Source organism: Paramormyrops kingsleyae, chromosome 12, assembly GCF_048594095.1.
Source record: "Paramormyrops kingsleyae isolate MSU_618 chromosome 12, PKINGS_0.4, whole genome shotgun sequence".
In the NCBI taxonomy this organism is placed as follows: Eukaryota; Metazoa; Chordata; class Actinopteri; order Osteoglossiformes; family Mormyridae; genus Paramormyrops; species Paramormyrops kingsleyae.
The window spans coordinates 27,999,071-28,010,441 of NC_132808.1; the positions used below are offsets into that span (position 1 = coordinate 27,999,071).

The following is an 11,371-nucleotide window of genomic DNA, read 5'->3' on the forward strand; positions in this document are numbered from 1 at the left end:
ACCACTATTTTAGCTACAGAGTGCCAACATATAAGTATTGAACCCATTAATGTATATATTCAGTACATCAGTGAACTGAAGTTCATGTTTCATTAGTCATGATCTTCCAGCACATGTTCTAGGGCAAGCTGATATTTTTCAATGTCTTCAAACTGGTTGATAAATTCTTGTCGTTCAAATGGCAGGTTTCCATACGAGGTAAATGCCGGATTTTTACTCCTTGACTTCATTTGCCTCCTTCCTAGAGTCCTGCTAGGTCGTTTCTCCTGCATGGATGTCCGGTCGAACAATGACAGCTCTCGATCCAGGCTCTGGTAGCTCTCCATGTTGGCATGGTACATGAAGGCATCGCCACAGGAACCACGGCAGCTACGGATCTTGATGTCAACGTCCACCTAACAAACAGGAGCGAGAATAAACATGTACTATCAGAAGACCGGCTTACTGTTTAACCACAAACAAACTCACAAATCTTTGACTTTGTCCGAGAATATTGGGAATATGGCTTACATTTGGTAAACTCCGGTGTCACCTGAGTCTGCTGAAGTGTTCAACTTAAAATAAGAAATTTTGGGATGTTTATAGGGGGTGGTGTGTGATTCAGTTGTTTAGGACACTGTGCCTATGATCAGAAGGTCACTGGTTCAAATCCCAGGGTCACTACAGTGATTTCACCATTAGGTCCCTATTCTCCGGATGTTCAAGGGACTCTATGATCTTACTTTCCCAGAGAAAGCATTAGCTAAATAAAAGCGGCATGTCTGCTGTGGGACTGAGTGTTTAAACTCAGCCAGCTTCATAGTCTGGGAAGAAGCATAAAACCAGCAGGTACAGTGAAGCTCCTGACGGCCCATGGGAGCTGTGAGGCACGCAGAGCTATTCTGTGTCCTCACCTCCGCTTTCCTCGCCTCGGTCACCTGCCTCCGAACGAGGCCGTACTGCGCCCTAAGCCTCTCTGCCAGCTCGACTGCATGTCTGCGCAGAGATGTCAGGTTATTACGCAGCTGTTCGAAGAGCTCCAGGTACTCCATCTCAGCGACTGCGGTAGACAGGTCAGAAGGGCATTGGTTCAAATCCCAGGCTCAGCAGAGTGATTTCACCATTGTGACCTTGTGCAAAGCACTTAACCCCCAGTTGCTTGAAGGACTAGTTTGGGGAAAAACGTGTCTGACAAATAAATAAACACTGAATGACATCAGCTACAGCCACTGAGTTACAGGTTTCTCCACAGTTAAGTTACACCAAGTTATAAGGCAATCAAGCCAACACCACATACTTAAGCGGGTACCACGGATTACCGTCTAGAACAAGCACGACTTACCATAATGTCTCACAATGGTTTTTCTCTGGTCGGCATACAGCTGTTTGGTCATAATCACTGATTTAGAAATCTCATCTCTGTCCTCTTCCATCCCTGCGCACAACCTGTTTACACGCTCCCAGAAGCTTCTCTGCGCATCATCGATGAGGCCCCGCATGCGACACCCCGACGGACACCTGTCAGACTGACAGCACAAAGCACGGTGTCACACACTAGTAAGTGTGCAGCTGCAGTGACAATGCAGCTTCCAGTCTAGTCCAGTTCCTTGGCCTAAACCAGAATTCATTTATTGGTACGAAGAGCTTAGCCTCAGCCTGACGTACCCATTCATCGTCTGAGCACAGGGGGTGGGGTGACCTTGGGGAACACCACCCTTGAGTCCTGCTGTACTTGTGGGTTTTGGGTGGCGCAGGCTTCAACTTGGGCATTTTACACACTGTGGTAGAAAAAAAGATGTGGTGTGACTCATGACACCGTAAATTCTCACTCAGCACCTGTGAGGAATATTCATAATGTAGCATAATTGTGAGTGTGACGGACCGGCATCCCATCCGGGGTGTACCCCTGCCCCGTGCCCTGTGACGGACCGGCATCCCGTCCAGGGTGTACCCCTGCCCCGTGCCCTGTGACGGACCGGCATCCCATCCGGGGTGTACCCCTGCCCCGTGCCCTGTGACCGACCGGCATCCCGTCCAGGGTGTACCCCGGCCCCGTGCCCTGTGACGGACCGGCATCCCGTCCGGGGTATACCCCGGCCCCGTGCCCTGTGACGGACCGGCATCCCGTCCGGGGTGTACCCCGGCCCCGTGCCCTGTGACGGACCGGCATCCCGTCCGGGGTGTACCCCGGCCCCGTGCCCTGTGACGGACTGGATGGGCTCCAGGAAACAAACCATGACCCTGTACTGGATAAGCGGGTGGAAGACGGATCCTTAAATAACTGCTTATGGTTTACACACTGCTGGCGGAAAGTCTTGTCACGCTTAACTCTGTAAAAATGTAAATTTACAAAAGTCCATTGACAAGCAATGTATAAGTCATCTGCACATATCTTCTGCACAAAATAAAAAGCACCCAGTGAGACTGCTTGTCAGTGATCTTTAACTCAGAACAGCTCTTTTAGAACTGCAATTTGGGTTTCAATTTATCACTACTTGAAATTAAAGTTTTACTTAAACCTACTGATTGTTTCTAATGTGATTTGCATATTTTTGTAAAGAAAAGAATAAAGCAATGATTTTTGTTATAACACCAATAAAATTGCAATATTTTTACTGAATTGAGCAAACATCCTGAGACTTTCTGTGAGCGCTGTACATTACTTGAAAGCGTAGTATGTTTAATATGCAAAATGAACGCATGATATTGTCTCATGACTTGTAACCTTATGTAGTGTGTATTCAAAGGAGGTGCTGCTTTGGTCAGAGATTCATATGGGCTTGGCTGGAAGGTACCATTGGCTAAATGCTACCATGGGAGCATACAAATGGCACAAGCATGTGTCGTTTACACAAAGCACACTGCCCAGGGACCAGGTCAGCAGGTACAACTGTCAATAATTGTGACATAAATGTGTCTTTAAGTGTTTGTCCAGCACTGAATGTTCCCACTGGTAAAAACTGAAGCTAACAAAAAGGTCAAAGACCCAGAGGTGAACACACTGCAATGTTGCAACTTCAGGAGTAATGACTGAATCCGAAATAATACTGCACCTCCGAGGGGAACTAATTCCAGATGCAGATATATGTACTGCATAAGCCTTCACAGAGCTGTACCACAGACCAGCCAAGTCTGTGCTCCTCCTCTCCATGATGTTTTAGAAAATGATGGCCGTTCTTTAGCGCAGAGTAACATTTAGCTGTGAGCTTGATCTGTGTCATTACCAGCCATCTGTGGCAGCCGGTCAAAAAATAGAAGGTACACAGTCTAAAGCTTTTAGATTTTAATGGAATTTATGGCTACAATCTCTGTAATGCTGCAGCACTAACCTCTTCTGTTTCTGCTGCTTACTGTTTTGTTTTAAACTGGTTTCTCGGTCCCTGCAGGGATTTTAAGAACTGCAGCAGCTTGGATCGAAAACTGGTTTACAAACAGGAATCAGCTAGTAGTTATTAGAGGCACAATGTCACAGTGGGCCTGCGTTCATAGTGGGGTACCACAGGGTTCAATTTTAGGACCACTATTGTTCCTAATTTACATTAATGATATTGACACCAATACATACAGTAAACTGGTTAAATTTGCAGACGACACCAAGGTGGGTGGTGTAGTAGATACTGAACTAGCGGCACAGAGGCAACAGCAGGATCTTGATTTAATTAGCAACTGATACCTAGCAGATGAAATTTTATACAGATAATGTAAAGTAATCCATGCAGGGAGCAGAAATATAAAGTATCTTATGGGTTCCACTGAAATAAAGGTAGCTGATTATGAGAAAGATCTCGGTGTTTATGTTGATGCTTCAATTTTCCACTCTTGCCAGTGTGGGGAAGCAATAAAAAAGGCCAATAGGATGTTGGGTTACATCTCTAGGTGTGTGGAGTTTAAGTCAAAGGAGGTGATGCTACGATTACCTAGAATATTGTGTGCAGGTTTGGTCACCATACCTTAAAAAGGACAATGTTGCCTTGGAAATGGTGCAACGGAGGGCTACAAGAATGATTCCTAGTCTTAGAGGAATGTCTTGTGAGGAGAGGTTAGCTGATCTGAATCTGTTTAGCCTCAAGCAATGGAGATTAAGGGGGGACATGATCCAGGTCTATAAGATTCTAATGGGTCTGGATGCTGTTCAGCCAAATGGCTACTTCAATATTAGTTTAAATACTAGAACTCATGGCCATAGGCGGAAATTAGCGGGAGAACATTTTAAAATGAATTTGAGGAAGCACTTCTTTACACAGCATGTAGTTAGAGTATGGAATAGTCTTCCTGCTAGTGTAGCGCAAGCTAAAATTCTGGGTTCCTTTAAATCAGAGCTAGATAAGATTTTAACAACTCTGAGCTATTAGTTGAGTTCTCCCCAAATGAGCTTGATGGGCCGAATGGCCTCCTTGTGTTTGTAAATTTCTTATGCTCTTATGTTATTCATCCTTGCACCTCTTAGACTATGGCTAATGACATTGAGCTTTTTGCTAATTCAACAATCAGTAACATCATAAAACAGGAAGACTAGTAAAAATGCAAAGTAAATTCTAAAGCACTCAGGTACTGTGATGCTTGAAGCTCAGAGAGAACCTATCACTTTTTAAGGAGAACTAGCCTATTTGAGAGGATGTAGGTTATTTGGTTTCTGACAAGTCAGATAATTTAGAGAGCAGACTCACTGCGGCCCTTAGACTCCCTGATCTGGGCATTTCATTTCACTCAGTGGCAACACCTTGGTAGTGTTACTTCTAGAAAACAAAAATAAAGATATTATCAGGGCTGGGCCAATTCTGCTGGGATCTCATAGATAAGTATTGAAAAAACACAAGTACAATGGATGTGAAAACATGGCTTTATTAACAAGCTGCTTGGAGTTACATGGCTGTATTTGGAGATTTTTGTACATTTATCTCATGAGGTATTTGCACATTCATCCTCTAAAGGCTCACAGATGATCACATGACGTCGACTGGTCGTATTTTCATTCTGACAGTTTTTAGCGAGTAGTCCGCCGGCCGGAATGTCAGCCACACCACACCGTTCTCAATCTCGTAGGGAGTGTTACTGCCCAGGTCGTACTGCCCTCCTCTGTAATAGATGCCGTTGAGGTTGGCCGACTGGCAGTTGTTGTACCACCAGCCCCCTCCGTACATTTCGGCGCAGTTCTCCTCCCACTTGTCCTGATCCCTGTCATATGTGCTGAATTTCATGTCGGCATGAGAGAGGAATGCACCCAGATTGGCTGACCCCTTCACCAGAGCATCCCCGGCATCCCCGACGTAAGCTGAGACGCTCAGGGGGTAGCCCTCAGACTCTGACCCTAAACTGATGGAGTACTCAGCATAGGAGTCTCGCCCATCCCAGTCCTCCAGCTCCACCCTCAGCATGCTCTCACCCTGGGTGAGGGAGTGCAGGTACTTATTCCCCAGCCAAACCTCCCCATGTCCCTGCTCATCTACACTTCCAAAGCCTTCCTTGTAGTTGTCCCAGGTCCGGTTGAAGTTAATGGACCCGTCCATTCTCTGCTGCACCAGGACCCAGCCTCCGAGCACTGTGTCCTGATCACAGTAGACCTGCACTACATCGTCTGAGCCCTCGGGTTTAATTTTGAACAGGCCGCTTTTATGTCCTGCCGCATGCTTCTGGAGGATATCGAGACAATCTGAAACGATATTACACCTGCAAATTAGCGTTTAGCAACGTGGGCCGAGAGATCCAGAGAGTAGCATTGTCAGTTCTGGGTTGCTTATCCCTGGAAGTTTCCGTTATTCCTCCCAAATCATCCTATTCCTCTTCTCCATAGTAATGGACTAAAATGTAACATTTAAGCAAAGCATTTCTGCCTGTCAGAATGGCAAGTCTGTCTTGTAAAATTTGGTTTACTGAACATCTCCCTTGTTGGGATTGGCTAGGCCAACTTAAGCAGAGTGGATGTGCAAACAATATGATAGTTAAATTAAAAATGCCTTTTATACGAAGTTCACTAGGCCCTCAATTATGACGTCCTTGATGTTTATGGGTGAAAATGTCATATTTGCAATAGAATCATCATTGTGCAGCTTGGTTTGCTATGCGTGTCACAGCCTTAATGGTGGGTAGCCATGTTGGTTACGGGCTGACTGGTGTACCTTTTCCAATATAATCCCTCTTCTTTCGGTCCTGGGAGCCCTTGAAGCTGCGTGCGTGGATGTCTGGCAGGTCGTCCTCCATGTCCATGTGTTGGAAGGCCCCAAGATCATCCCCCACTATAGTTTTAGTGCTTGACTTAAAAACCGTCTTGCTTGACCCGCCTGTGGTGCTCTTAGAGTTGGCTGAGGACAGCATGCTGTCGAACTCGCTAAAAAACTCGTCATCACCCCGGCCCATCTGGGTGATGGACTTTGAGGGTTTCCCCATTTCAGAGAACATGCTGGTTACGTCACCACCGGTACTGCTCAGTTTGACCGTGTAGCCGTCTCCGGTGATCTCTTTCCCTGTTTTGGCCATGTTAATCAGTGTACTATCATCCAGCCCTTCGCACCCGGGACCACCCCCGATTACCTCAACTTTTTCCACAGGGCCGTCTTTGGTGTGTGTGACTTGTTTTCGAATGGTTCTGGTGCACTGCACAGTTTGAGTGGTGATGTGAGAGGTGGAGCCTGAGGCGGCGCCGGAAGCTGTTTGTTGAGCCGTACCTGAGGTCTTACTAACACTGGCAGCTGCCGATTGGCTGGAGGTCGGGAGCTCCAGTGTAAACTTCACCTGCCCGACATCCGAGAAGTAGTCCTGTTTCTGCTCCCCTCCGTCCGCCGCCCCGGCCTTGAAGTGGCTGGGGACGATCACGTCTTTCATCACCCTGCTCTTCATCAACTTCAGCGTGCTGACGGTCTCTACGTTCTGTAGCTTCATGGCCTCCAAGCTACTGAGGTGTTTCTCCAGGGTGACATAACTCTCTTTGTCCACCCTGTATTCAGCATAGCCGGCACATGATCCTTTGCAAGACCGAAGCTTTATATCGATGTCAACCTGGGAAGGGGACCCCATATATGTTCAAAGGTCTTTGAACCTGTCTATGGCAGTAATAGATGTGTACGCCAATACAGGTGGAAATTTACCTCTGTTCTCTCCGACTCTTTAACCTGCTCCCGCACTCGAGTTTTCAAAGCTTCCAGAATTTTCAGTTGCTGGTCAATTCTCACCTTCAGGGTCAGAATTCTTTCACGGAGCTGTTCGGCGAGTGACTTGAACCTATTGTCGTGGCCTGGGTCCACAAAGAGAGCCGTGTTATGGCGATAATAAGGAAATTAATATAGGAAACACAGTATTTTAGCAAGAGAAAATGGTAGCTTGAAGAATCAGAAATGGCGCCTCAAAGTGCACATGTTGAAAGTTTTATGTTGTATTAAGTCAGTAGCCAGGTTCCTTCTAATGACTCTGGTAACAACAGTGTCAACAATGAAATATGCAGTAGGAATCCATAAGAGAAGCTAGAAAAACTACATAAGCTGTAATTGATTATAACTATTTTCAGCCAAATACGACTGCGGTGGTATTTGCCTGGCTTACTGAAGACATCCCAGAGAGGGGAGAGGTCAGGTGACCAGCCAGTTCATTCACTGCACATGCGACCAATCTTACAAAGTTAACCTCTCTGTGTTTTCTCGGCTACACAATTCTCGAGGTCCAATCCCACAAACAGATAGCGGCCATTTTGTTTGCCTTTATATTTCACTCAGGCCGAAGCTGAAACCACTTCTATTTGTTCACCTCCACGCCATTTGGTTAAGCCAAGTCTCCATTCCTGCCCGGTTCTCTTTGCCATCTTGGATATATACGACTAAAAGAAGCGCCGCTGTCACTCACCAGCATCGGTGAGCAGCTTCTCCCGGATATAGTCATAGGTCTGCTTGCTGACCTGATCCGTCGTCTTGTAGTTCCTGCGGTTCTCCTCTAAAAACCTGCGAATCTTGTCAATTTTACTTAGGAGCTCTCGGTCAGTCTGGTCTAAGATCCCATTAATCCTACAGCCAGAAGGACATTTGGGACCCTGCATATTTATAAGAAACAAAATAAGAGGAAGAGTTGGTGTCCTTATTCGGGTATTATAGTAGATGCATATGAACCATGCAGTCAATCATCGAAGGTCACTACTCACCCAGTCTTCATCTGTACAGAAAGGCCAGTTCTTCTCAGTTGTGCATGCTTCGCTTTTGTAAGCATGCTCGACGGGCCGGTTTCCTCTCGGCCCCACTGTGGGCTCGGGCTGTGGCAAGAAAGTGTTTAAGACAGTGTCTCCCAATCCGGTCCTCAGGGACCCACAGACAGTCCATCTTTAAGTAAAAACATGAGCCGTCTGTGGGTCCTCCAGGGCTAGGTTGAGAAGCACCGGTTTAAAGGAAACACACATTTCGGCATGTAGTATCAAATATGCAAGGAAACACGGAAAATAGCAAACAAAAATTGATACTTTGGTCATCAGTAGCTTAGAGTTAAAATATAAACATTAAAAGAAATCCAGCGGTCATATTCATGTAATGGTAGCTATTATACGAATCCCGCTACATGCACTGCCTACATACCTGGACTGGGAAAAGCAGCACGGACAAAGCAACAATAAAGGACAGCAGCCACATCTTCCTTCTCTTTCGTGGAAGCCTTGGGGAATGCGAGCTCCCAATGGTGCTACACTGAATTTGAACCTGCCGATGGGGAATGCGAGTTACTCACTGTTTGTCTATCTGCCGTGATTGTCCAAAGGTCATTAAAGAACATCACATGAAAAGGACACCCGGATCGATTCTGGCTACACCTCAATCTGCCGATAAGCGGACTGGGGGCTCCATATTGATTTTGAGAGTGGCCTTGTTGTTTTTGGGTTATCTGTTAAGGCAAATACACCCACACGGCCTGCCAAAAGGCCTGCCAAAAGGCCTGCCCACGTGCCCGTAATTCCCACAGGACACTCTCCATTCCCGTAATTGATGGCTGCTCTTCAGACACACTATTCCTTGGCCCAGTTTTGCCACGTGTGTCTTCCAGGAAATCAGATGCGCATAAACGCTCGTTGAAAAAGTGGAAGTCCACAGTCTTCAGGCTCGCAGAATGTTTGGGTTATCTGTTGTGGTTCAGCACAGACAAACAACATCTCAGTTCCAGCACACGGGCAGTTATGCAAAGCGATTTCTAAATGACCGAGCATTCCTCGGAAAGGTAGCTGACTTGTTTTGATAGTAGTGAATCACGGGATAGACGGTTTAAAGAAGATTAAGCAACAAAGAATGATAAGAAAAATGTTTTGCGAAGGAAGAAAGGGCGACATTCCCACATGAAGAGGTTTGCTGAAAGGTTCAGGCAGCGTGTGGTTCAGTGGGCAGCGTCATTGTGATTAACTTCCAGCGTATGATGTTAGAATCCCCTGTTTACATGTGCAGTATTTGCCCCATGCTAATCAAGTTTAGTTGAATGAATGAATGTTACATTTATATAGCGCTCTTCAAGACACCCAAAGTACTTTGCAAAACCAATGGGAAGCCACTTCAGCCACCACCATTGTGTAGCCCCCACCTGGATGATGTGACAGCAGCCATTCTGCACCAGTATGCTCACCACACAGTAGCTAAGGTGGTGAAGGGGAGAGAATTCACCAGTTTGTCAGGGTCAGCCCCTGTGGTCCCACTCTGTGTCCCTTCCGCGTTTGACCAGCAGGTGTCGCTGGTCATCCCGTCCCTCCTGTTGTCAGTCTTTGTGTTTTCCCCCCACTTCCTGTCGGCCTCATAGCTCAACTTGATGAGCATGTGGTTGTCTGTGAAGCCTTCTGTCTTGTGTTTGAATCCCACCTCCTCTGTTTTTGTAGATTTTGTTCCCTAGTGTTTCATTGTATGAGTTTTTCTAGTTCCTGTGTCTTCTGATATGTATTTGGTTTTGGTTAAATTCTTTGTGCCCTTGCTTGTGTTTCTACCTGTCTGTTATTCCCCAGTGTTAGTTTCTGTTTCCCTGTTTCCTTGGTTAGTTCTTAGTTTCCCTGTTCAGTTCCCTGAGTTAATTAGTTCCACCTGTTGCCTGTTCCTGCCCTTGTGTGTATTTCCTGATTGCTCATTGTCCTGCACCTTCCCCGATTGGTTAATTGTCTGTCTCACTCCTGCTTGTCATTACCCTGTTCAGTTTTTGTATTTAAGTTCCTGCCTAAGTTTTAGTCCCTAGTGGTTCATTATTTGTGATGGTTTGTGATAGTTGTATTGTCAGTAAAGTTTTGAACATGCTGTTAGTAGCCTGCCTGTCTTGACCCTTTTGTATATTTAGTCTTTGTTTTTCCCCTTTTGTTTTTGACCTTTCGTGGTCCTTTTGGATTTTGCAGTGTTCTTAGCGTTTTCTGTTTTGTTTAATAAACCCCTGTTTTCCTGAAAGCCGCAAGTGGGTCGTCCACATTTCTGCCTGAACGGTGCCTCGTCCTCGCGCCCGAACGGCCCGGATCCATGACACAGTTAGATGGAGGGGATGATTAGGAGGCCAGATCTGAAAGGGCCACAGTGAGCGATTTTAGCCAGGACATCGGGGTACCACCCAGGGATCCTTTATGGCCTCAGAGAGTCAGGACCTCGGTTTTATGTCTCATCTGAAGGACAGCACCATTTTTACAACACAGTGTCCCTGTCACTGTATAGGAGCACTGGCATCCACACAGACCACCGGATGGGCTATCCTGTTGGCCACAGTGTCCCTGTCACTACACTGGGATCCACACAGACCTCAGGATAGACTGACCTGTTGGCCACACCAACACAGCTGCCAGCAACAACAATACTGCAATGTCTGCGTGCTGCCTGTCTGCGTGCTGCCTGTCTGTCTGCGTGCTGCCTGTCTGTCTGCGTGCTCCCTGTATGAGTGCTGCTTGTATGCTGTCTGTCTGTGTGCTGCCTGTCTGTCTGCGTGCTCCCTGTCTGTCTGCGTGCTGCCTGTCTGCGTGCTGCCTGTCTGCGTGCTCCCTGTCTGTGTGCTCCCTGTCTGTGTGCTGCCTGTATACATGCTGTCTGCATGCTCCCTGTCTGTGTGCTGTCTGCATGCTCCCTGTCTGTGTGCTGTCTGTGTGCTCCCTGTCTGTGTGCTGCCTGTCTGCGTGCTCCCTGTCTGTGTGCTGCCTGTATACGTGCTGTCTGCGTGCTCCCTGTCTGTGTGCTGTCTGCATGCTCCCTGTCTGTGTGCTGTCTGTGTGCTCCCTGTCTGTGTGCTGCCTGTCTGCGTGCTCCCTGTCTGTGTGCTGTCTGTGTGCTCCCTGTCTGTGTGCTGCCTGTATACGTGCTGTCTGCGTGCTCCCTGTCTGTGTGCTGTCTGCATGCTCCCTGTCTGTGTGCTGTCTGTGTGCTCCCTGTCTGTGTGCTGCCTGTCTGCGTGCTCCCTGTCTGTGTGCTGTCTGTGTGCTCCCTGTCTG

The 11,371-nt window shown here is 47.1% G+C and overlaps 1 protein-coding gene across 1 annotated transcript; it reads right to left on the reverse strand.

Moving 5' to 3' along the window:
- Positions 1-4,805: 4,805 nt before the first annotated feature.
- On the reverse strand, positions 4,806-8,622 carry fga (fibrinogen alpha chain). The gene is made up of 6 exons (XM_023790875.2): positions 8,526-8,622; positions 8,102-8,209; positions 7,810-7,993; positions 7,062-7,207; positions 6,096-6,972; positions 4,806-5,629 (listed from the first exon to the last, which is right to left on the reverse strand). The coding sequence occupies exons 1-6, from the start codon at positions 8,577-8,579 to the stop codon at positions 4,923-4,925; spliced, it is 2,076 nt and encodes a 691-aa protein (XP_023646643.2). The 5' UTR covers positions 8,580-8,622; the 3' UTR covers positions 4,806-4,922.
- Positions 8,623-11,371: the final 2,749 nt, after the last annotated feature.

Coding starts and splice junctions, on each gene's coding strand:
- fga (XM_023790875.2), bottom strand. CDS start 8,579: ATGTGGCTGCTGTCCTTTATTGTTGCTTTGTCCGTGCTGCTTTTCCCA. Junction 8,210..8,525: donor TGCTGCTTTTCCCAGTCCAG/GTATGTAGGCAG, acceptor TTCTTGCCACAG/CCCGAGCCCACAGTGGGGCC. Junction 7,994..8,101: donor TCTGTACAGATGAAGACTGG/GTGAGTAGTGAC, acceptor ATAAATATGCAG/GGTCCCAAATGTCCTTCTGG.